This window comes from Marmota flaviventris, chromosome 8 (assembly GCF_047511675.1).
Source record: "Marmota flaviventris isolate mMarFla1 chromosome 8, mMarFla1.hap1, whole genome shotgun sequence".
NCBI lineage: Eukaryota > Metazoa > Chordata > Mammalia > Rodentia > Sciuridae > Marmota > Marmota flaviventris.
Genome location: NC_092505.1, coordinates 10,814,693 through 10,841,535, shown reverse-complemented (window position 1 = coordinate 10,841,535; position 26,843 = coordinate 10,814,693). Strand labels below are relative to the sequence as shown.

Sequence of the window (26,843 nt, the reverse complement as noted above, 5' to 3'; positions counted from 1 at the left end):
TATTCAAAATTATGCCTCAGACAGTCCTATGACTTCTAGGATGTTCTTGTCATTATCATAAAATGGAGACTCTTTCCCACCCCACCAAAAAAACTTTCTAACTTGTCAGTAAATGGTAACACTATCTAACCAGCTGCTCAGGCAAAAAACCTGAATGTCATTCTTAAACTCTTCATCAACTTATTTGACTCCACCTCCATCCAATCTGACATTTCTCTAGTTCCTGCTGCCATCCCAATAGTCTAAGCTACCATAATCTCTTTCTGAACATTGCAGATACTCCAGTAAGATTAAGAGGATGAGCTCTAAAGTACCCTTTCTCAAACAGGGTTCTGTGAGAGAAAAAAGTGATTTGAGTGACTCTCCTCAATTTTTCCCAAAGACTATACAGTTAGTTCATTCCAGATACATAATAAAGAATTCATTATTTACAAGGGAAGCCTTAGAGCATTAAGTATTAACTCAGAATTCCAGGCGAGCAGATATACTCAAGAGGCAGACTGGCCTGAGCTAGATTTCCAATTCTATAATTACCAATGGAACGACTCTGGGCAGGTTATTCTGTGCCTCACTGACCCATCAATAGAGTGAGAATAATAGTGTCTACTATAGAGCCATTCTGAAGGTTCTATGAGATAATCTGTTTAAAAGGTGGAGCACCATGCTTGGCACACAGTAAATAAATAATGAATACAAGTTCTCATTTTCAGTATTACTACCCATTAACTTGACAAAACAGGAAAAAGTAATCTTAAAAATGGTAATGTTGGGACTGGGGATAGAGCTAGGTTAGTAGAGTGCCTACCTTGCATGCACAAGACCCTGAGTTCAATCCCCAGCACCACAGGGAAAAAGAAAAAAAAAGTAATGTGTTCATGTCCCTGATAAGGTAAAAACCCTTCCATGACCCACATAAATAATGGTCAACTACTCTTCAACAAAGGTACAAAAGCAATTCAGTGGAATTTGTCTTTTTAACAAATGATTGCTGAAACAAAAGAACCTTAATACAGATGTCATGCCTATCACAAAAATAGGCTCAAAATAGATTATAGAGCTAAATAGAAAACCTAAAACTATGAAATTTCTAAAAGAGATAGGAGAAAAACTTTGCAACCTTATGTTAAGAGAAAGATTTTTCAAGTATGACATATAAAGCACAGTCCATAATAGAAAAAGTGATAAACTGGACTTCATAAAAATTAAGAACTTCTGCACACAGAATACTACTGAAAGAATGAAAAGGCAAGCCACAGACACACACACTAAAAAAACTCTTTACAAATCATTACTTGACCAAGGACTTCCCTCCAGAATATGGAAAAAACTTTACGTGCAGTAAGAAGAAAACAGCCCAACTTAAAAGCAGTGATCTGCTGATAACACACAATGTGTGGATGAATCTCAAATACATTATGTTAGGTGAAAGATGCGAGACTCAAAAGGCTCCCTGCTACATATAATTCTATTGATAAAGACATTCTTGCAAAGAAAACCATAATACATAGATAAATATACGGGGGAAGTGGCCAGGGAGAGGTCAGGGGTGAGCTTTACTACAGGGGAATGGGAAGTTTCTGGGAATGCTGAAATTGGTACATATTTTCCATTTAGTAGTGATGATACACAACTGTATTCACTCAAAACTCACAGAATACTAAAGAGTGAATGTATATAAAATAATACTTTTAAAAAGATAAATAAATAAGTAAAAGTAAAAAGCATCTAGTGGCTTCCTACAACTTTTACCCATCAATCTTTCACATGACTTACTAGAGTCTATGTTATCAAGACTCTCTAATATATCTCTAACTTAGCCATTATGTATGCACTTTCAGTATCTGTAGTGTTGTCTGTTCTCCTTCACCTCACAGTCAAATTCCATTAATTCCTCTGGTCTACAATCTAAATATGAATTCCTTAGAATGAAATATGATCTCCAACAACTGTTAGTCTAGTTCTTGACGTATGTTATAGCTCTCATTACTATCTAGAATTTCTCCTTTAAAACTCATCACATCTGTGATTACCTGCTATCTGTCAACTGTTCTGGACTATGAACCCCATGAAAGATACACTTCTATCTCATTCAGTGCTATATCCCTAAAACTCAGAAGAGACCCTCTACTCTATTTGCTGAATATATTTGCTGTGGTTTATTTAGTTAGGTGGTTTGTTGATAGCTTGGGCCTCACTTTGAAACTCAAGAATTCATTTTCTCCTGTGGAAATATCAAACTTAAATAAACTTTGGGAATGAAATTAGTTGGTAAAGTGGAGCTTCTGTATAAATAGAGCTATCCCTATACAGCTTATAAAAAATAAAAATATTCTCCAAATACACTATGAAGTCAAAATCTCAAGATTTTTAATATAGCCTATGAATACATACCTTAACTGAAGACCAAAACTGTCGTTGAAAAAACAAATAAGGCCCAGAATTTTTATTTTCCAAGACACTAAGAAAGAGAAAACACACCATGATCAAATATTTTATATATAAGCGCCAAATTATAGCTATAAACAAATATTTCTACTAGTAAAATAGTTAACAACAGAATTAAGTAGGGGGCTGGAAGGTATGTTCATTGGTGGGGTGTATGTCTAGCATGTGTGTGAGGTGCTGGGTTCCATTCCCAGCACTGCAAAAAAAAAAAAAAGTAATTTTTCAAACAATTATATTCTGGAAAATACTACATTTAAGAGTCAATAGAAGCTGGATGTGGTAATGCACGCCTGTAATCCCAGAGGCTTGGGAGGCCAAAGCAGGAGGATCGCAAGTTTAAAGCCAGTCTCAGCAATGGCAAGACACAAAGCAACTCACTGAGATCCGGTCTCTAAATAAAAAACAATATAGGGCTGGGGATGTAGCTCAGTGGTTGAGTGCCACTGAGTTCAATCACTGGTACCCCCTCCCCCCCCAAAAAAAAACAGTCAATGGAAATTTATTTCTGAGGCTGAGGGGGAACAAAGACCATCAACTCTTTTATGGCACTTAAGGGAACAACTTTCCCACTGAGCCAGTCTGTATGTTTATACTATATAGGTTAAGTTTACATTTCAAGCTATCTTTTGTCTTCTAGAATTTTAGAACCCTTCTCTGAAAGACAATAGAGAATATTATGTTTAAGGTTCTTAATTGTTACTTACTTTTTTGGATATAAGGGCATGAAAACATCGTCATCCAAAGTTCTTCTCATTCTCAACAAAAGTGCCTTTAGGTAAACCTGAAGAATTAAAAAAGTAGATAACATGCTTTAATAAGGGCTATGATAATAAAAATAAGCCATATTCTAAACCACATAATTGAGTATTGAATTTTGAGTGAACCATTTTCTTAAGTTTTTTTATTTTCCTCACTGAAGGCCCTAAACTCATTAATACTTACAACTCTCTATTAAGTGACCCTGTGGGAGGCCATCCTCGCATGTGATTTGACTTACCTCCCTAGCTAGGTGAGAGGCACTTAGACACAGCTGTGTCAGAGCTTTCCCCACCCTTCTCCAGGTCTGAGGGCTTGTCCATGCAGAGGCGTGCCTGGCCACTGCCCTGAAGACCCAATCGTCGCCCCTAACCTTGGGATGCTGCCCCTCTTAATCTTCATTGGATGGGATTTTCCCCGGAATTTTTTGTTCCCCAATAAAAGTCCACTTCCTGGTGTGTTATCTCTCTCTCTCTCTCTCTCTCTCTCTCGATAGCCAGTAAACCTCGCTACCGCATTAGGTGGCTGGAGGCTGGAGCTAGGAGAAGCCGTCCTGGAGCTGGTTTTAAAGGTAATTAAAGTCTTGTCTCTTTAATTTAAAACTCCCTAGCGTTTTCTCATGGTTAGAACCTTCTTTCATGAAGCCAGCACGGGTCGCAGGCTAGATGACCCCCCAATAATTACCAAGCAATGAAGCCATTTAGAAAACTTTCCATCCCCTAGTCTACCATATAAGTTTTAAGATCAGACACATACTTTGTTTCTTCTCAAAATGAGGTTAGTAAAAAGTGATAAAGAACACCTTTTCCATATTTAGGTAAGGATGCCCCAGAAGGGAAAATAGCATTTTAATCTTGGAAGTAGTTAAAAAACAGTATCTAGTTGCTTTATATGCTGTTGTAAGCCATTTTAGTAGTTTTACATCTCTCTTTCTCCCCCAAAACACAGTTCTTAAAGGTATATCAATTAGTTGAATTGGGAATAGAGTTGTGGTGGTGAGAAATAATAACGAAGTTATCCAGACCAATAGCCTTTCTTCCACACAGATTTTTAAAATTGAAAACTAGTATTTCCAACTTTGTGTATTTTACGCTTTAAAGGCTCATGCTGTCCAAATAGGGAAATCAGATTTTCAGCTGATTTAGAATAACCATTCATTTTCAACTCTTATTCATTTTCAAGAGAAAAAAAAAAAAAATGTCTCAGGGCTGGGGCTGTAGCTCAGGTGTGAGGCCCTGAGTTTGGTCCTCAGCACCACATTAAAAAAATAAAATAAATAAAGATACCGTGTCCAAAAAAAAAAAAAACCCCTAAAGATGATTAAATTACCTGTGTATTTTTATTTTCTGCATTCACTACTGAAGGATATCCATTTATTAATTTTAGTGTAATTCCAACCATTCTTGAAGTCTGTGTTGTAGAAAAAGGATCCCACATATTTTCAGCTATCACTATTAAGGAAAAAATAGGATATGTTGAAATATAAAAGTAAACTGCAGCTTATTTAAATCTGATGTCAAGCAGTCTCTAATAAATGTCAATCCTGATTTATTTCTTCTCTCTATAAAACAAGCTTCAGTATTCTTCAATTAACTGTGGGAATGCTGAGGGGGATAGGAATGTGGAGAGGTGATACCTTCTTATTTATGCTCCTCAGTGAAAATAAAAATAGTGGGGAGGGATTTCTATATACCAAAGGATGTCTTAGTATAAAGATTTTCTAACTAAACTTACAAGTTCATTCATTCTTCTTCCTTTTTTTCTTTTGGTACCAGGAATTAAACCCAGGTTCACTTAACCACTGACAAACATCCCCAGCCCCAGCCCTTTTTCTGTGTTTGAGACAGGGTCTCACTGAGTTGCTCATGGCCTCACTAAGTTGCTGAGGCTGGCTTTGAACTCATTCATGAGTCTCCTGCCTCAACCTCCCCAGCAGCTGGGATTACAGGCATGCACCATCGCACCCAGCTATTTAAAATTCATTCTTATTACTTAAAATAGGTTCCTATACTGATTATCCCTAATCTTTTTGAGAAATTGATGAAAGCACTGAAATTGTTCCCCAGATATGCACACACATCCCAACAACCCAAACTATGTATTAAATTTGGCTTCAGGCTGTGTGGGAGTCACTAAAACTCACCTACAGATTAATTACTGTCCCAATTCTAGGCCCACCCATCGTGGTCTTCAAGTTTCAGGTTAAGAGTTCCCTACCACTTAGCAATCTCTGGGCCAACTGGTAACTATTATTTACTATATAATGTTTATAAGGAAATACACTCTAATAAATACTCTCAAAAATAGATTTGGGAAATCCAATGTGTCAAATGGTCAATTCAGAAGACAGGAGATTTACCTGTTAGTTTAGGGAGAATCACTTTTTCCACAATGGTAGGTAGTAGTGCAACATCTACATCATCTTTTTCTTGCTCTCGTTCTTCACAACCATAAAACAGCAAAGACTCAAACCACAGCATATTCTCAAAGTCACGACATTTTGCCTAAAACATTGAAAAGATTACCCAAACAGTTAAAATAGTGAGTGATTCTGCTTCAAGCCAGAAATAAGAGAAACTAGATTGAGCCTTTGGTTATAATCAGTAAAAACTGTACAAAATATATAAAACATGTATTTCCAAGTTATGGACCAGAGAGAGCAAGGATTACGATCCATTAAAGGAACTCAAATGAAGTCAAATGCTGGCTCAGGACAGAATGAAATGGTGATTCCATGCAGAGCACAGCAGACTTGCCAAGTTGAGGAGACAGCAATGGGGGAGCTGAAATGGCAGGATGTTGTGGGGCAAAGGAAGAAGCTACATAGAAAAAGACCTCCAAATACACACAGACTCGAGCTTCTATTGTCTACCAAGCCCGACAAACACACAGGGAAACTCCACAAGGTCTGGCAAAGCTTATGAGCAGAATGATTCCCAGAGCTCATTTATTTTAGTTGTGTGTCCAGGGTTACACTCTTTTACAGTCCTTTTCTCTGATTTACATATTCACCCAACTCAACATTAGTCACATGCAGATATACACCCAAATTATTCCAACTTCCAAACCCTATCATAAACATCATTAGTCTCAAATAGCCAGTTCTAGTTTCTTCTCTTATATAGAGGCAAAAAGGTCCTATCAATTCTATCTCCTACATTTAATCTGTATTACCCTCACAATTTCCACTGCCACTGACTTAATTCAAGTCTTTTCCCACCTGTCCAATTATGCTTTTCCATTAGGTTAAGTTTTGTTAGGATAAAAGGTCCAAGTTCTCACTATTCATATACCATAATTAGTACATATCATTTTAACTGAGAAAGAATTTATATGTAAATTGAAAAACAGAAAGGATAAAACTTAAAAAATTATAAGATTATTCCCAGATACAGTCTATATTAATTAGTTATAGCCTATGCCCTATCTCCTCTGAAAAATATGTTGCTTAAGCATATATCTCTATTTTGAGACTAAAATGACAGAGAAATCAGGTTACATTCCTTATCAACAGTGATAAAAGACACTTACCTCAAGAGGAGTCCAAGTGAGGAGCTGCAATCTGATGAGGGGGTTGAATAACTTTGGCAAACAAAGGCCAATGTAAGCATCCTTATAGGACATGTAGTATTTTGAACGCCATGCTTCAAACTGTGATTTAATGCAGTCAATTGAATAGAAACTCTCAAGGACATCTTCAAAAACCTTGCTGGACTCTTTTGAAATGCGATCTAACAACAACAAAATCCCACAGAGAATCATAATTTAGTGTGAAGTAGAAAAAAAAAAAAACACCACAGTTCACTATTTTCATTGTTTTCTTTGAGGCTTGAATATCAATAAGAGGCTCATTAACAAAGGACTAAGTTATTAATTGCAATTTAGAATGAAGGACAAACAGAAGTTTAGGTTTCATTTTGTCTTTTATGAACTCTAATACACAACCAGTTCTTGTTTTACAAGTTTCCAATATGTACAACTTTTTTTCAATATATACAATTTTCCGTTACAGAGGTTTAGTTTAGTAATGCCTCTTCCCCAACATGGTTCAAACTTCAGCAACCCTGCTATATTAATTACAATTGCATAAAATACAAATTTTGCTGCTGCTAGCTTTTCAGTACACAAACTGCTATGTAAACAAGAGCTATGCCTCATGATCAGTGACCAATCATCTTTTTAAAGTCTATTGGTAGCTAAGTGTGGTGGCACATGGGAGCAATTCCAGATACTCAGGAGTCTGAAGAAGGAAGATTGCTAAGTTCAAGACCAACCTTGGCAACTTAGCAAGATCCTGTCTCAAAATCCAGAAAATGGGCTGGGGATACATAGCTCAGTAGCAAAGCATCTCCAGATCCAGTACCTAATAACATGCACACGCACGCACACACAGTCTGTTGGTGATTACAATAACTTCACCTAGTCAAGTTCCCGATGAATAGATACTAGGATTTCTAAGTGAAAGTTTACTTTGGAATATATGTGTGATGCCTCGGATGATTTAGGAAATCTTTTTAATGGAGATATTAAAGTCCTGATTATCTTCATCATAAAATCAATCTTAACATCCCTTAAAGTGAGACAATCTAGCATCTGCCATGTGAAATTATACAATAAGAAACAGTATCCAATATGAAGTACTCTTATTAAAAAAAAAGACAAAAACAAAAAAGGTTTAACCAGAATCTAATCAACCTTTTAATCTTGCAAATTCCAATTTACAATAAATGTAAAAGTGATAAATGGAAGAACAAGTTCACCAATACCACAAGAAAACAGACAGATGAATGCAGAATTTAGGATGTTTTCTGTAAAACAAGTGGACTACTCTATTTAAAAAGTTAACATCTTTAAACGAATAATAAAGCAGGAGTGAGTATTAAGGGATACTCATTTATTCTAGATCAAAAGCTATAACAACCAAATGTGGAGCATGAACGTTGGGAGGATCCTGGTTTGGACAACAAGCAAAAACATAAAAGAGTTCCAAAATTTTTTTCCCTGAGACACCACTGAGGAAGACTGAATATGATACTAAAAAATAGTAGTTAATTTTCTTAGGTGTGATAATGGTACTGCAATTTCACAGAAAAATAACAGTGTTTTTATAAAATACTTCAGGCTGTTTTTAGGGGCGAAGTGCCACAACATCTACTGCAATTTACTTTCAAATGGTTCAACAACATGCACACACAGATAAAGTGAAATTGGTGAAAAGGAGGCACTGTTCAATCGGGGTGATGAATATGGGGTGATCACTGCTGTTCTTTCGAAATTCCTATACATTCAGAAATGTTCACTATGAAATAAGGAGGAGGACACAGGCTTTTGCAATGGCCAGCAACCAACACAATTTCAAATAACTACTGCCAAAGATGGGAAAGATATATATGGGGACCCTCTGGGAATGCCTGGTATTCCTAAGAGTACTAACTGGTAATCTTGATAGAAATCATCCAGGACTCCCCAAATCAGGAAGTTCCTTTAGGGCAAGTGCCCCCACTGCCCTGCTATATACTCCTCCAGACTAGATAGGCTACAGCAAAGCTTTGCCATGGTCACTTAATATTCTTAAGAGAAACATCATGTATGCTCTTCAAGTCCTAAATACACCTTGAATTCTTTGAGAATTCAGTATGATATTCATTATCTGATTTAATGTAGAGGTCACAAAAATTCCAACCATTTCATGGTAAAAACCACAGCCAAATAAAAACCAAATTGACAAGTCCTATTTCCAAATAAAATCTTACCTTTTTCCAGATTGAAATTAGTAATGTCTGTGGAAGTTTCTTCATCATCACTAGAAAGGCCTTCAAGGTGATCTGCCATCTTCCCCGTTTGTTCTCTAGCTTGTCTACGGCGGGTCCTATGGACCGACACAATGTTAGATAAAAGAGACTCCTCCCTTCACAAACAAAGCCACAGTAAGCATCTTTAGTACTACCTCCTGGCCTCCCGCTCTGCTATCCGACGTTTGGCATGCTCTTGATACAGTGCCCGATCACGCCCAAAGGAATCAAGATTTGGTGCCATCAGTGCTTTATCTGTAAAACAACAATAGTTAAAATTAAAGGCCTTCCTTCAACAATACTGAGGAAAGAGTTTGTACAGAATAAGCCATTATGATAGACTGCTTGCTAATCTCAACAGCAGGATTCTTCAATGACCGGTAAACGGGATAGGTTTTTAGTTTAGAACAAATCTCAGTATTATTCTAGGTTCCCATAAAAAGAAGCAGAAAAATTAAAGAACCAATTCTTTTTAAGAGTTCAGTAACCCTACCCAAATGCAACTGGGCTTATTCACTATTTTTATGTTTAAGTAACAGGACTAGTTAATGCTATTATGATGACCGCAAAAAAAAAAAAAAACTAAGTTACCTGTGCAAAGGGGAAAATAAAAGATTATATCTTTAAGAAAGAAGAATGCAGGCATCACATATCAAATGGCATGAAATGACAGCAAAGAAACAGGTAGAAAGATGTAAGAATTAACAATTTTGTTGCCAAGACTTTAATAACTTTTTCCATTTTACTCTAATTTTGCTTCATGGAAATTTATTTTTATAGGAAGGCAACACCAAAACTAAAAAGCCTATCTGAGTAGGGCCAACTAATACCTTCTCAAATACTACTCTTTCACACACACTTTACATCTCTCTCCCTACTTCCTCCTATTTTCCATCTCTCATTTTGCAAACTTTCTAGGGCATTTTTCTAGCTTTGGTTTCTAACTCTCCTGTTTAAATGTATATTTTATTTACCATAATTTTAGTTTCTAAGAAGGAGTTCATATTTTTTAAAAACCATTCTTCTATAGCATCCTATACTTTTGTTAAGATACCTTTCTATTATATCACTGAAACTAGCAATTAAGTGTTACAGTTTTGGGGTGTTTTGTTTTGTTTTTGCCACCAACATTGCCGGTTTCTGCAATCCCTTTAGTTCCACTGCTTATGTTGGCTTTTCTGGTGATAATTAACAGTCTTCACATATATAGGGCACGAAGGGAAGTTCTGTGTGCACAAGATGGGAGCTGTCCAGAAAAGGCATCTCTATCAGATTACTGGTAGGTTGCCTACTATTTTTGTTGTCCCCCAACCCCCCATATGTTAATGCCTCAGGGTCTTTCCTCTGGATCCATTTTATTTTGCCAATAAAGACACCTTGGCTCTCCTTCCTATGGTGGAAAGGGTAGGGAAAACATCTGTCTGCTACACTTCACTCATTTCTGCATTTGACTCCCATACTATGAAGATATTCTGGAAAAATACAGGATAGTAACTGGAAGGAAACAACCTAAGGGATTGGGTGCGAGAGGACAGGACATATGTAAGATGAATGAAATCCCTTCAAGGCTTGTGTATATTTTCCCCCACATATCAAGAGATGTCACTACAATTGGCAACAGGAAAACAAATTTGAAAATTAGTTCCCCATCTCAGTGTATCCTGTTCTAGATCTTATTATTTTTAGAAGCTGACATTTTTAACTGAATTCTTCATTAATACTTCAAAATAACTGATATAAGGAAGAAGGCGTGTTCCAGAGTTCACTAGTTAGTAATGTCAGTTTAGATGACTAAAGTGATGACCTCCTTTCACTTCTGTAAGAACTATTATACACAATAATCACAGGTTGCAGATAAGCACTTATTAACAAATGAAATTTCAGCCTATGCTTTGCTTCTTTAAAAAAAAAAAAAAATCAGAAAATGAACTGATTCTTCAGTGTCCCATGTAATTTTCCTCAAATCTTTTCTCAATTAACGTGTACTCCCACAGGATAGTATTTTCCACTTTCCTGTCATTTAAATTCTTTCCAACTTTCCATCTAAATTAATATACATCATTCAACTCTCACTTCAAATTCCACTGTAAGTAAATAGCTGCTTATTATGAAAAAATAGATTATAGATGGAGGGAAGATTTAGTAAGATATATAGCTCAAACAAACCATTTAACTTAAAAGGAAATTATTTTCCTTCATCAAATCATGTTTACCTGTAATCTTCCCCAGAAATCTGGTTCAGTCTGGATCAAAAAGTGATCTGGGAGGGATGCATTAGTTATTTAAGTGCCCAGTGTCAAGTCAACTTAAACTTGTGTGGCAAAAATAGGTCAAAGCCATTATAAAGCTCACAGATGAGTCTGTCTCAGCTCTGAGGGCCACATTACCATGATTTTAAGCCTCTCCAAAACCCATCCCACACACAGGAGGACTCTTACCCAGAATACCCTATATGGCAAAGCACTGCTCTAAAAATAACATGAAGACTGTGCCATCTGAATCACCTGGAGTAGTTGTTTAACATGCAGATTTCTGGACTTGGAGGACCTAATAAGAACCTCTAGGGACAGGACCAGGAAATCTGCATTTTAAATGAGTATCTCAGGTAACTGTGATACATACTTTCATTTGACTGTGAGCATAGGGGAACAATGAGATGATAAACAAGCTATGAAGAACCCACATTAGTAAAATTCTTCACAGAGCACCCAAAAATATGGAAGTCAGTGGGAAAAATGGAATTAAAAAGATTTTCAAAGCATGATTAAAGAATCTCTACTATTCTATTTAAAGAGATTTCCAATTAAATTTGGTTTTCCAAAATTCAAGTCATAAAGAAAGGATTATAAATTAAACAATTTCTACATTTTATATTAAATTTCAAGAACTGTATGTAGGTATCAACTGACTTAAAGGAAACCCAGTATATAAAGCAAAGTGGAAGGAACATTAAAAAGAAAAATACTTGGGCTGGGGATATAGCTCAGTTGGTAGAGTGCCTGCCTCGCATGCAAAGGCCCTGGGCTCAATCCCCAGCACCACCAAAAAAAATTAAAAAATAAAAAATCTTTGCTTTATCCAAAGGGTTGGTGAAGCTCAAAACTCCTTTAATCTTAGGACTGGCATTTGTTATGCAATGTAACTCCTCTCCTGCTTACCACAAAATTCCCCAATCCCTAAACCTAAAATCTTTTACTATGAACAAAAACAGCATTTTTATCAGTGTTATGGACAGGATGAAAATGAAAAAATAAAGGGCCAGATAATGGTTTTAAGATAAAATACTGATAATATACTTTCTATACTCTCAAGGAGAATGAAAAAATATGTCCAAAGAAGAGTACAACTGACAGAATATTAGTGCATGTTCTTGACCTTCTTCGTGAGGCCATGTTTTCTTAAACACAATTCAAGTACATGCTATTATAATATTAGCTCTACCTGACACAACAAAGAAATTTCTTTAAAAAAGAAAAAGAAAGGAAAAAAGCTCCTCGATTTCTAATTTTCAATTAGGCTGCACTAAGTAAACAAGGTTGTTTAATGAAAAATAAAAACCTTCAAGATGGACTGACTTGAATGGCTTGAAAACTCCGAAGATTCATCTTTAATATCATCTTGTCGTCTTTGGACAAGGCGGGAAGCTCGCTGTTTGTACAGCTGATGTATTGCTGATTCAAGTTCATTAATCAGTGGCACCTGTAAAAATACAACACACTCCGTAACACCAAACTCCTCAGCTGCTTACTTATTTGAGGGTTCCATACTATTTCCGGATTTCTGAAAAAGTACCCTCTCTATGGACAAAATAATCATGAATCCCCAACAGGACATGAATAGCAATTCAGCTTGGCAATGCTTATGAAACATCACTTCTTCTTTAAATCCATGTAAGTGCAATAATGTCCAGTGCCTAGTTATTGGAGCAAAAGTTTGGTTAAGAAATTCAACACTTCGATATCAACAGAGAGCAAATAAAGAAATGTCAAAAGTTCTAGTGCTAAAGATAATATTTAAGTACTTAGAAGTCTTGTTAATGTCCATTTTTAATTTTCTAGCACCAAGATCTGCACCACAATTTTTGGAGATTAAAGTAAACCATCATCAATCTGCAATGCCAAAATACCCACAATTTGGCTCTATGAGTACATAAGAACAAGAGTCTGCTAACTACCCAATACTGAACACTTAAACTGCTTTCTCGTTATAGGCCAAGTACCTGCTACACTACATATTTTATATGTAACTGACTGATTAATAGGGCAAAATTTCTAGCTATCACTAACCTGTCTGAAATCCATACATCTCAAACTTAGAAAATTCTCTTTCTTTCCAACGTTTAAATTTATCCATATTTTGTAATAAAATTCATCACATAAACTGTCAAAACTTACAAAGTCAATAAAAAATTTTCCAGGCTATATCCATAACTAACTCATTTACTTGATTCATATAGAATACAACAACTTATAGAACCGGAGAACTAAGTGTAAACAAAAATAACCCAGAAAGCTTTCTCTTTATAAATACTTTATACTATAGCCAAATGCTACGAAACTTTCACAAATCACTAACAACCACTACACATACCTGAGGAAACCAGAAATTCTAGTTTCCCGATGGTTAGTGTAAATGGAAAACACACTACTTAGAGTTTGGGAACACTGGCACCAAGTGTTATAGCAGCTTCCTGAACTGAACAGACTGCAAACAGAAAATAAAAAGAGGCAGGTGGAATACAAAGATGTCTAAAATAAAAGCAATTGCATATACTTGCATGATTCCATTGCAAAAGTGGCAAATGTTCACACAAAGGTCAAACTAATGGGAGTTATTTTGTTCTTTAGTATGCCACACCATGGGCAAACAATGCCCCCAAATCTGCAATGATTATCTTGGACAGCTGAGTCCAAAGACATTAAAATTTGTTATAATCTGATGTTTTTCATTTTCTTAAGCAACTACTGCCAAATCATTTTCACTTACACTTCTCCACCTCCCACCCAACCACACCCCTCTTTTTTTAATCACACAAGACTAAAGACAAATGTACCTAAGATACATTCTTTTAGTCCTGGACATTAAAATTCCTGTAGGAGCTACACAACCAAGCTGGCAATATAAAGAATTTATCAACTTATAATTAAGATTCTGATTATGTCATTTTTCTCTTTAGGTACCTGAATACACTTTAACAAAGCCTAGAGAAAACTTGGAGAATTAAAACCTTAAAATTCATTTTCAGCTCTCATTCAAGTTTTTTAACAATATGAATTTGTCTCAAGAGTCTGCACCATGACAATTTCTTTACCCTCTCCAAACTCAAAATAATCATTATTTTAGGACCAAATTTAAGGCAAAGAACACAAGAAAAAAGATAAACATAGGGAAACAAAACAATGAAAAGTTAAAATGACTTACAAATAATTTAAAATCTAAGTTCAAAAATCACTTAAAAGCTTAAGGAAAGAGGGAAAAAAAAAAAGAAATGTTTATCTTTAATGGTCTTACCCTTAAAGGATATTTTTATAACAACTAAACTGAATATTCAAACCTATCCTATTGTCCCTAAACACTTTTTAAAAACCCCAATATTTTCTATGACAATTTTGATATTAACAGCTCATCAGCATACTCTTAATACAAATGAATTCAGAAAAAAATCAGAATAAAATACTCTTCTTCAAAATAACATGTATCTACCCCTTTTAATTAAAATGTAGTCACGGTAAAAGTTATACGTCCCATTTCCAGTCCTGATTCTCGCCCCTGCTTAGCACAGAGGAGCTCATGCTTCTTCCCCACCTCCAGGCAAATGATCGGTCACAAGGGACATCATAACTCAGACTGTTATTACTTCTCCAGAAAACAGGGGAAGGGGATGTGGTTTACAGGAAAACATGATAAATCCTATAGAGAAGACACAATGAATGCTAACCATGCTGGATTTGACCACAAGCTGATTGAAACCACTAAGAGCCATAACAAAGACAGTGTTCTTTTGCTAGCCTTTGATTTTTATGGTATTGAAGCAATCAACAAAGACAAAAGTAAAACACTCATTTTATCATACTATATGCTTACAGATTCTATGCTAATCCTAGCCAATGATAAAGAGAAATATGCTTTTCAATCTAAAGTTTAGAGAGAACATCTAAGGCCATGACTTCAATTTTTTTGAAAGATAAGGTGGTAAAGTCCACGAATATTTATAAGCCAGTGTGTCAAACAGTACATTTATCTTAAAGAAAAATTGATTAGGACATTACTTGAGAAATTAGCTGTATGCAGCTAATTTTTAAAGATGTAAACAACAAATGGTTAATAGGATACTAAAAGTTGTATCAACTATCATAATTAAAAAAAAAAAACTTGGAATAAATAAGACCTTAGAAGAAATTATGCCCAATGAATGATTTCTGAAATAAATGACAGGTTTTTTTAGACAAAAAAACTAGTAAAAGCAATGGCAACTAACTACCTAGGATAAAAAACTAACTACCTAGGATAAAAATAATATAACTACTTGTAGGAGTATTTTAAAAATAAGTTTAAATCTGAACCATAAAATGAAAATTCCATCAGATAAGTACCTTCTATTCTATTCAGCACAGGCCAATAATCTACCATTATATTGAGGCAAGACTTGCCAAAGTCTTATTTAAGTGTGCTCTGAGGTATTCTCTTTTTTCCTATTTTTAACAATGGCACTGTATTACCCTCAAGTGAGAATGCCACTAATGAATTGAAGAAAATGAAGCATGACTTTTCATCACTTCTAAAGTTGAATTCAGAGTATATTTTCTGAGAATTAAAGAATGTTCTATATACATAAGGCCGTCTAGACCTCCCTACTTTGCCTTATTCAAAGAGATTAATATTTTTGCATTCTTACCTTTTCACTGAAACACTCAAGCAAGTCTTGGACATACCCTCGCATTTCTTGCAAAAATTTATACCGTTCACCAATACCCCCAGAAGACCCTTCTAATCTTTCAATAGCCCTGGTAGAATCCACTCGGCTTTGCAGATGCTTCTCATGCTGCTGTCGATTTGTTTTGTGCAATTCTTTCATGGAGTCCAACCTTAAGAACACAAAAGGATAAATATAACATATTTACATCCAAAAGTTTATGCTGTCAGGACTCTTGCAATATTATTAAAATGCATTTAGATCCATTATTAGAACATAAAAATACTTGGCATGGCATCTTTTCATCTGTACTGCTCTTTCAAAAAATGGCAGTTTATAGACTTCATATAATGTTATTTGGTGGGCTAACCAAAATTTCACTGTTTTGCTTTTCCCCCCATATCTTGACTACACTTTTTCAGAGTCCAAGAGGTGCAAACTCAGAACTTTCTTCAAAAAGATCATGGAGTGGCATTTTTTATAACTTTTCGAGGCTTCCACAGAAGTAATCCAAGAAGGTAGCAGAACAATCTTCTGTTAGGCTTTTGAAGATGGGCCAGTGAATCTTCTTTGCTGATATTCTGCATCTGCTACCCCAGACTACATGTTGCCTGAGGGAACAGAAAGCTAGAGGACAGGTCTTTAAGAAGTTGATCTGCCCTACCTGTCTTTAAGCTGTTTCTTTACCAAATCAATAGTAACGGGAGTCATCTCATTACTGGGAGTTTTGAAAGGGGCTGAATTATCTGTTTTTTGAGATTTGGCATCTGATGATCCATAGGCCGTGTAACTATAAGGAATGCCATAGGATGAACCATAAGGCATTGCCTGGTAAGTGTTCTGGTAGTACATATTCACTTCAGTGGGTTGACTCGCTTGAACCTAGAAAAAAAATGGGATTTATATGAAAACTAATAGTTAGACTTTAGAAAAGAATAAAATGCCTTTAGCATTTAAAAAGAAAAACAATAAATATTATGCCCATTTCCCAAATATCATGTAATTAAAATAAATTACTACAGAATTCTTCAAAGTCAAATACAAGAAGGGTTGGATGAATGTCTTATATCTTCTTGGTGGACTTGATGAATGTAATTTTTGGAAAGTTAGATCATCCAAAGTTTAAAATTGGAACAGACATTAAAAAAAAAATCCAGAGCCATCATTTTATCAATGGAAGAGGGTAAGTGACTTGTCTAATATCAAGAGAATAAATGGGCAATCAGAGAATCAGATTCCTGAAATCTAGTCCAAGACTTTCTCTGGGTTTGGTTTTTTTTTTTATACTTTTTTGTTAATACCACTCAAATACATGCAAATTCTGCCTCAAAACAATATTAAAAAAAAAAATGTTTTCATTCATGCAATTTTACCCACAATACTATTTACTTCTATAAAACAAATCACTGTAAATATGTGGGGAGACCTCTTTCACCTATCTGTATATTTTCACATTCATGGGAAATCCCTCTTCTTCAAAGTAATTTTTTTGAAGTCAGAGGAAATAAGGCTTAGAGGGAAGAAACATTTTCTCTGCAGCAGTGGTTCCCTAACATCAGCATGAATCAAAATCACCTAGAGAGCTTGTTAAACGAGATTGCTGGGTATGACCCTCAAAGTTTCAAACTTTAAGTTTCATCTTTCTGATGGGCTTCCAGGTGATGCTAATGTTACTAGTTGAAAAATCACTTTGAGAAACACTGATCTAAGAAACCAAAAATTCTTTCATCATTCTGACTGTAAAAAACCAGTTTGATACATAACCTCATGTGATTTTCTTGATTATGCTACCTGAATCAACGACAAAGATTCAATATGGATTACAGTCACTTTAACAAAATAGACAAAAGGTATTTTTTAACCTATTTTTTAATTTTTGAAGTTTAATTCTTCTTACCTGAGGGATATTAATTCCTTTTCTTATCTGCTCCTGTTCCCATCGGCTAAGCTCTTCATCTTGCTCTCCAGTTACTAATGCATCATCGTCACTCCCCTCAATACCTGCAACCATGAGCAACAAAGGAAACTAAGCAATACCCAGAAAGTGGGGTGGGGGGAGATGCAGTCCTGTTTCACAATTGAGCACTATTGTTATTAACTCAATCTTACTAAAAAATGTCTGTTATGATTTCTCTCTTTTGATATTTGTGACTATGCCTAGCTTGATCAAAGCACCCCTTGAAGCTAAAGGCAGTATTTAAAGTAATGGTTCAAATCTTAGGTTTCTTAATCTTTGCAAGTTCGACATCAATTCTACAAAGAATAAAATCCACTGCGTCTTAAGAACACTGAATTATATAAATTTATGCATATAAAGTGTTTAGGAAAGTGTTCAACAAATACCACCAATTACAATCATGTTATAGTTTTCAAAAAATTTCAATTAGCTATTTGTACCCAAGCAAGAATAGTCCTCTAAAATAAAAGTTAAATAAATGTAAAATCTTTTTATTTGGTTAAATCACATTTAATAGCAATGTAATGGACTTTCTATCCAATTAAATCAAGTTACCTATTTCCTCGGCAATTTTTTGTCTTTGTGACTTTTCTTTCACCGAAAAAACTATACGGCGTTTCTCATCATCATCTTCATCATCACTGGCATCATTTTCATCTTCTCTAACAAGGCGGCCTTTACCAGGTTCATTATCATGAGGAGTGAAATCTCCCAATTCCCGAGCCATTTGACGCTTTTTCCTTGCAGCATGTATAAACGCTGCATCTGGAATTTCTCCTGGAAACAAATGCTAAGAATTATAAAATATGGCAGTACTAGGGTGATAAAGTCTGTATTTTCTTATAAATATGAAGAATATGATAATGCAAGGTATGTGTGTCGTCATAATGTTTTAATGCTAGCTGCTGGCACCCCCTTCCCAAACTGTGCCTGCAATCTGTTTTATTTTTATTTCAGTTTAAATGGAAACCAAAAGTAAGAAAACTTAAAAGCAGTATATATGGAAAAGAGATGAGGGAAAACCAAACTAATTTCATCTGTATTTTTCTTTTTAATTTTTAAGAAGTAATAAAACCATATCACTAACCTGAAAAACTGATAAAAATAAAAATGGTACCCAGAATCTCATGATTTTATAGTACACTTCTCTTATACTTTTTTAGTTCACATGTATAATTTTGTACCTAATTGTTCTTCATATTAAACCATAAAAAACTTTTCTCCCTACTGTTGTTCTATATAAACATCATTTTTTTATTATTATTTATTTTTTAGGTGTAGATGGACACAACGCAGTGCCTTTATTTTTATGTGGTGCTGAGGATCGAACCCGGGTCCCACCCGTGCTAGGCAAGCGCTCTACCACTGAGACACAATCCCAGCCCTACGTAAACATCATTTTTAATGACTTAGCAATATTGCCTGAACTGATAAAGTATAATCGACTATACATTCAAATTAACCTTTTGCCTATGTTAAGAATTAACAGCTTACTACTGATGTAATTGCTATTTTTCTAAATTTTGTTCTTTGTAAATAATGTTGCAATAAAAACACCTCCTAGATAAGTTTCTAGATAGGGAATAACAAGGTGAAGGGTAAGAAACATTTGAAATGCATTTATATCGACAAATAGCTTCCCATAAAGACTATAGCAATTAGGTAGCCACTAGCTACTAGAGATACATTTAGGCATTTATCACCATTTCCCCAGCCCAGGATAGGCTTTTTTTTTTTTTGCAGTACTGGGAATGGAACCCAGGGCCTTGTACATGCAAGGCAAGCACTCTACTGAGTTACATCCCCAACCCCCAGGAGAGGCATTTAAAAAAAAAAAAAAAAAAAAAATTCTTATTTCTTTTTTAAAAAGATTTTAATTCTATTTAGTTCAATTTTATTCAGCATTTTTTTAAATTTTTATAAAAATTAATAAGAAATGGTACTTCTTCATAATTTAAATTTGGCTAAAAACCACTCATTTATTCCAAAGCTTATTAGCCATGTATGGATCTGAAAACTATTTCCTATAGAAAACTAAAAAAGAAAAAAATATAAAATGTAAAATTAACAGCAATTTTTGCTTTTTATAGCAGTTCTGGAAAGAATTGAAGTATTATTCTGAAAAAAGACTTTAGGACTATTTACCCATTTATTTGAAGCCCATTTGCTTTAATAATAAAATTGCCTGAGAATAAACTTAGGAAAACTGGGCAAGTTTTAGTTCTCTCATTTTCTGTATTTGCAAATGTAAACACCCTACCTTCAGAGTTGTCATGTGAAATATCACTTAACTAATTTCCTTCCTTAATAACTATCTTTAAAGATGACCCTTCATGAGAACTTAGTTTAGTTCTGACAACCATTTTCAAGTACATACCTGGACGGAGAACATTCAAAGAAGATAAAGCATTTGAGAATGTTCCACCAGCCTTTGGCTTTTCCTCTTCCTTCTCACTCTCCATATCCATTTCATCTTCACCATGCTCACTGATGATAACTCCATCTTCTGGATTTGTGTCTTTGACATGCCCTGTTTTGTCCAGAGGTTGTTCATCTAAATATTTGAAGTAATTAAAATATAATCCATAAATTAAGTAGGTACATTTTATTCAATTGTAGGATCAATCCACTAAAACTTAGAATATTTCAATTGTTTATTAAAAACTCAAAACTAATGCATGAATATAAAATGGCTCAACAGGCATACTTAGGTGAAAATAATATAGAGCACACAGGGATTCTTTGAGAATTTAGTCAAAATTTTAACAATTTATCAAACTGTCTTTCTCTGAACTCCCACAAATCACTGCTCATATTTCTTTTAAGCATTATTTCATTTTGTATGGCAATATTCCACTCTAAACTCCTTTAAGGCAACTTTCTGTCCCCCGCCTTCCCCCCAAAAAACCTCTTTTCTTTCAGATCAGATAGAGTTTCTCTGGAACTTGTTACCTACCATCGAGGAGGAAAGATTCCCCTAACAGTTGCATTTACACTGTGCTAGCCTGACCCCACTTCCATGACTCAATGTTTTAAGAATGAGCTCTGACTGAAAACAGAGGCAAGTGATTCTCTTTCTAGAAATCTGGAACTGGGACAGAGACAAGTCAGAGACAAGGTAGCTTTAAGAAGAATCATGATATATAAACCAAGACGGGAACTATGGAGTGGCCACGTTCTGTCAGAGGAGCAGAAAAGAGGGCTCTTTGGTTCTCAATTCCAGTCCATTCATGGGCTTGTTTCAAGTCTGCTTTTCTTCCACTTGGGTCCAACAGACATCACCACAGCTTTAAGGTAAACTGTCCTGGGTTTACTTTATCTATAACCAACTAATCCTATTATATCTTCCATCCCAAGTAAAATAAAAAAAACCCAAGGCCTTTTTACACTGAAACGATGCTCACAATGGATACAACGAATATACTGTAAGAGTAAAGCAAAAGTTTATTCTAATTCAGAAAAATGTTCTTCTGTTGTTTCCCTAACATGTTCTCCCCCTGAAACTGCTTCAAAAGTTCTCCCTTCTTCTCAAGCCATATTCTAATCTCTTAACTTACAGTCCCAGAGATAATATCCTTCTTTTAACTTCCCTACCACCTATCTCATTAGCCATATACTTCATATTCTGAAGCTACAAGACTTTAAATCTACTTGATCATATATGCTTGGATAATAAATAATTTCGGCATATTTCAAAGATTCAATGTTTTACTGAGTTCAGAGTTACTTGCTTGGGATTGACCAAATACAGGGTAAAGCATGGTGACAACTGGATGTTTTGTTAGTGGTCTTGTGACCCATCTAGACATATCTATAGAGATGTAAAATAAAATTGTTCAAGGTTCTACTGGTGATTTTGGTTTCATTTACTACTACTTCAGGAAATTTGCTCTCACAATTAACTATCCGCATCACAGTAAACTTGGTCAGGCTCTCTTTCCTCTTCTACTTGACTTAATTGGTCCCTCTAGCTATTGTCCTCTACTTCTCTCTGCTCTCTTCCACTTCCTCAACAATTTTCAGAGTCTCAGACTTAGCAAATGAAGGGCTTTGATATCTTCCATTCTAAGATAATCCAATGACTGCAGCCACAGGTAATTCTGATAGTATGGTTGAGCAATTTAGCAAAAGGTGTTCCTTCTTTTTGTAGGCACAAAGCTTGGCTAGTGGCCAGAAAACCTTCCCCCAGAAAAAAAAAAACTCGGCAATCCTGTCAATAGCCCTTTTCCTTGGTCCTCAACCTCTTTTCCCAACCTCTCTTATACAACTGACAAGCATCTTCAAGATTTCCTTCTTTTTCCTCTTTGGTCTCTCTGGTAAATCTTCTTCTCCATGATATGTATGCTTTATTACAGAGCAGCAGTCTTTCGTTCTCAGTAACTTTTCCTTTATACTGCCTCCTTGTCAATTCCATTCAGTTTTAATTATCACTTCAAATAAGCACTATACCTAAATCTACAACTTCAGCTGTTCACTAGTCAATTTTACTCAAATTCAAGTTAAAAAGTAAACATTATTTTAGGAATATCACAAAAATGGAAGTTGAGTCAATATTACTCATTTTGAAGTTAATTCATCTTTGCCTATAAAGGAAGACCAGAGGCAGAAAAAGTTTGATTAACAAAAGGGCCTCTAAGACCACGATTTCAGCAATAACAATGATATCTATAACACAATGGCTCCACCTTTGGGGGAGGATATTGAGATATTTGGTGAGTGAAATATCAGAACTATGTGAGGATAAAAGGCAGGAAGAAGTCACAAAAGGAGCCTCATAAACCTCATACTCACTTCTATTTCTAACTTAAGTGTGAATGGTTTTATTTACTAACAAAAGCCATAGGTAAAAGGCCTTTTTCAGTTCCCACTTGCCAGGACCTTTCTTACACTATTTCATTGTACATAGTTGTTTCTCAAGAGCTCCAGGAAAAATGAGGCAATTTCCTAGACTCCTAAAATAATCACTTCCTCTAAAATTATTCCTCCTACTACCTGCCTTCCGCATTCCTATATATAATTCATAATTATTCTCAGCCACCCTGGCACATCAAATTTGACTACTTCTTTTAAATTTAGCATCAAAAACATGTATGATGTCTATCAATTCTCCCTTGGAATGTTTCTCAAATAATCCCTTCTTTCCATTTCTTCTCCCATACTCATAGCAAATATTTTTCATCTTTCCACTATTTCCCACCCAGCCAGGAAAAGTCTCCATCTTGACATTTTTAAACTCATTATTAATGGATCAAAGCTGTCCCCTGAGTTTAAACTGCTTTAGGTCTCCAGTCTTCAACCACGTGCCAATCCATGCTGTATGTCAATACCAGGTTAAGGTTTCAAAAGGCATGTATCATGTCACCATCTTGGTGTGCCAAGGAACCCAGCTCTTCTAAACACCTTACTGCATAGTGAATATCCTTTACAATCTGTCAATAATGTATTTTCCACATTAAGCCTTTTAATTATTTCCTTTACCAATCACCTGCTTTTGCCTGTCAGATAATACTTGCTTTTTTATAAACAGTTCTAATCATTTTAATTCTTGATATCCCCATACATTCCCTCTTCTATTTTTTGGAATTCTAATTATCAAAGACCTAGCTTCATGCCCCACTTCTCTATGAAGCAGTCCTCCCTCTTCTGGGGGGGAAAAAAAATGTAGTTAGCCTCTGACCACTCACTGGGACATTTTGCTAAACACTAAGTCTTGTTTACATGATGTTGTCTCCACAACTAGATTGTAAATTTGAGAGAAAAGCATACTTATCCCCAAGAAGTCTACCAATGAGAACCTGGAAAATAATAATTCTACCTTTAATTTTACAAAGTAAAAATATATATAAAGCATTTGTAAATATATATAAAGCATTTGTATGAGAATAACTCAGACCATAGCATATTATAATGAGTCTACTTTCCTAAAGACAAAAAAAAAAATGGCTTAAAAAATGTTTAAACTTAGGGGTAAGGAGTGAGCTCAGTGGTGCCTACATGCATGAGGTCTTAGCTTCCATCTCTAGTCACAGTGGGGAGGGGAGATTAAACTTAAGTTTTGAAAGGACACAAAAGATATTATCTGGGGGCCGGGGTTGTGACTCGGTGGTAGAGTGCTCTCCTAGCATGCATGAGGCACTGGGTTTGATCCTCAGCACCACATGAATGTAAAATAAAGATACTGTGTCCACCTAAAACTAAAAAAAAAGACATTATCTGTACAATGTACCTGCCTCACACTGAGGACTCTTCACCCATGTTCAGATAAGGCTGCTAAGGGAGGGTATTATCAACACTAATCTTACTGCATTCCTAAATATTCTCTAAGAATTAAACCCAGTATAGAAATAGCACCAAAAATGTTGACAACTTGTCTCCATAAAATACTAGTAGAGGGATTTATACAGTACTCCTTTAAACAAGAATAAACCTGTGCCTGAACACTAGTAGGAAAACTGAAAGATTTAATTATTTCAAAAGAAACATTCCAGTAGCAACAATCTATCTATTTAAAAAATGCATTTACAAAACCAACTGTGTGAGAATTAAACAACAGAACTGCATTGCTATTCAAAATGGACATTTGAGAATGACAGGGTGAAAGAAATGAATTCACAATATGTCACAAATCACAGAAGAAGAGTTGTCCATTTGTCACTTCAAAAGAATAATATTAGTTTGGTACTTACTGTCTGCTGATGAGTTGAGTTCTGTCTTAATCTTGGACTTTTCAAGATCTTCTTTATATTCTTTCTTGAGCAATTTTACTATCTTTTTGCTGTAACTTGATTTCTTCACTTTAAAAACTTCTTCATTTTCTTAAAAAAAGAAATTAAATAAGATCTATACCAACTACTTTCAGAAAATATTTTCCTTCTTTCCCACAATCACATGTGCTGTTCAAGTTCTTCCAAGTGTATACTCCCAAATATAATCATTATAAAATTTGAAATTATTTCAAGTATCTATCATAGACTCTCAAAAACTGAGATCAACTTCCCAAATTCATCTCGAGTAATGAAATCTTGAGACTTTTAAGGCATAACAGAAGTAACTTCACAAAAATATATTTATTATTACTTTCCTTAAATCATCTACTTCAGGAGGAAAAAAATCACTCAGAAAGTCTCAAATAATTTTCAAACCTGAAACAATTTTATATCCAAAATCAAAAGGTGCTGTCAAGTCTGAGTTAACTCCACATCCATCATAAACTGACAGTTGAAGACTAAGCTAAAAGCAAATTACTTTGCAAAAATAAGTTTTAGTCATGAATCCACCCTTTTCAATTTTTAGGTCAAGCACAAAGCTACCAAATAGTCTATGTATCATCAAAGACAGAAACTGACCTGCACTCCTCTCAAACAAAATAACAGAAATGCAAAGATAAATTGCCTACCTTACTAGAAACATGAAAGCATTTGAAACAAGATGTAAGACTTCCAAAACTCTTAATGTCATTTTTCATAAAACAGAATTAAGTCATAAACACTCAACTGTGTGGGAAGTTAACAATAAAAAAAAAATTTTAAGGCTCGTTTAGGTTCGGAAATCTAAATCCACTGCAGCCTGATATCTCACGGGAGACTGAAGAAACTGCATGTTTACTTTTACACCGTCTCTTCACTGTTCCAAAATCCAAGGCGAAAGCAGACTTCTGCTACTTAGAACCAGAGCTGTGACTGTGGACTTCTGTTCCAGACCTAGTACTCCTTTTCAAAACCCAGCCTTCCTGTTCAAAGATGCTTAGGACCAGAGCACCGGCGAGGCGTGGGCACAGTGGCCTGCAGAGGGCTCAGAGAGCGTGCCAAGAGCAATCTACTGAGGAGCTCAATCAAATCAAGTTCTCTCTGAAACACCCGGGAGAAGCGACAGGACAGGAAGCACGGATTCCCACTTAAAAGACTCCGACGACAGATCAGAGTTCCTTCCCCCCGGGAGTGGGAAACGCACGGGAGAACAAGCAGGAGCAGGCAGAAGAGAAAAGGCTGGTGGCAACGCGGGAACGCGTCCCCCTGCCCGAGCACAAGGCCGGAGGCGGGGGAAGATTCGCAGGCGGCCGGGAGGAAAGGGGCTCTGTTCTGGGGTGCGGGAGCTCGGCATCCCGGGACGGCGCGCACTGGGGTGGGGGTCTGGGGGTCGGGATGCGAAGGTCTGGGTGCCCGAGGCGCGACGGTTACCTTCCTCCTCGTCCTGGAAGCTGAGTAGGCTGGCCCGGGGCACCTCTTTGTTCTCGCGAGGCCTCTTGCGCGGCTTCAGCCCGTTGCCGGGCTCCGCGCCGCCGGGGAAGCCGCCCCCCGCCTCAGCCCCGAGGCTCGGGGTCAGCGCGGAGGGCGGTGGCAGCCCCGGGCTCAGCAGCGACTCCCCCCCGGGGGCCCTTTCGCCGCCGCCAGGGCCCGGCTCTTCGCCAGTGGCCGGCGGCGGCAGCAACGGCGGCGGCTCCTGCTCCTCATCGCGCTCCCGCTCCTCCTCCTCCGAATCGTTCCGCTTGCGCACGTTCACCCGCCGGGCCTTTCGGAACATCCCTGCGGTCCGCACGGTGGTCACACACCGGCTCCCACACTGCGGCCCAGACAGCGCGAAGCTCACCACGGCGCACGCGCGCTCTCCGGAGCTCTAGCCGGGTCGTGTCTTCCCTCTCGCTAGCGCGCACCACCGAGTGCGCATGCGCCTGAGCTCCCACGCTCCCTCAATACTTGGAGAAAGAGCGCCTCGCGCCTGTAGTGAGAACGTCAGCTTTTGCACCGCCCTCTTTTGGCTTGGAGGACTATTGGCACGGAACTCTGGGACTCCCGTGTTGTTCGACGGGTCACAAAGAGGATCATAGAGATGGGAGTAAAGAGTAGACTCTATCATGTCTTCGACTAGGTTGCTGCAGTGCGTCTTCCGCACTTACGCGAAGCGGTCACGTGAGAAAACCTCCCGCCAAGCTCTGGGCGGGGCAGATAGAGGCGGAGGGGTGGAGTGGAGCAGAAGGAGAAGG

General features: G+C 36.6%; 1 protein-coding gene across 1 annotated transcript in view; it reads right to left on the bottom strand.

Moving 5' to 3' along the window:
• Positions 1-26,498, bottom strand: part of Paxbp1 (PAX3 and PAX7 binding protein 1) — a 34,175-nt gene extending 7,677 nt beyond the window's left edge. The window contains exons 1-15 of the mRNA XM_027929223.2: positions 26,041-26,498; positions 24,550-24,678; positions 20,241-20,417; positions 18,419-18,640; positions 17,804-17,907; positions 16,571-16,788; positions 15,889-16,078; positions 12,569-12,692; positions 9,149-9,248; positions 8,955-9,070; positions 6,733-6,932; positions 5,561-5,705; positions 4,531-4,652; positions 3,150-3,226; positions 2,392-2,458 (exon numbers count right to left, since the gene is read on the bottom strand). Coding sequence (XP_027785024.1) covers positions 2,392-2,458; positions 3,150-3,226; positions 4,531-4,652; positions 5,561-5,705; positions 6,733-6,932; positions 8,955-9,070; positions 9,149-9,248; positions 12,569-12,692; positions 15,889-16,078; positions 16,571-16,788; positions 17,804-17,907; positions 18,419-18,640; positions 20,241-20,417; positions 24,550-24,678; positions 26,041-26,383 — 2,334 coding nt within the window. The 5' untranslated portion in view covers positions 26,384-26,498. The remainder of the gene's footprint in view (positions 1-2,391; positions 2,459-3,149; positions 3,227-4,530; positions 4,653-5,560; positions 5,706-6,732; positions 6,933-8,954; positions 9,071-9,148; positions 9,249-12,568; positions 12,693-15,888; positions 16,079-16,570; positions 16,789-17,803; positions 17,908-18,418; positions 18,641-20,240; positions 20,418-24,549; positions 24,679-26,040) is intronic.
• Between the last annotated feature and the right edge of the window lie 345 nt (positions 26,499-26,843).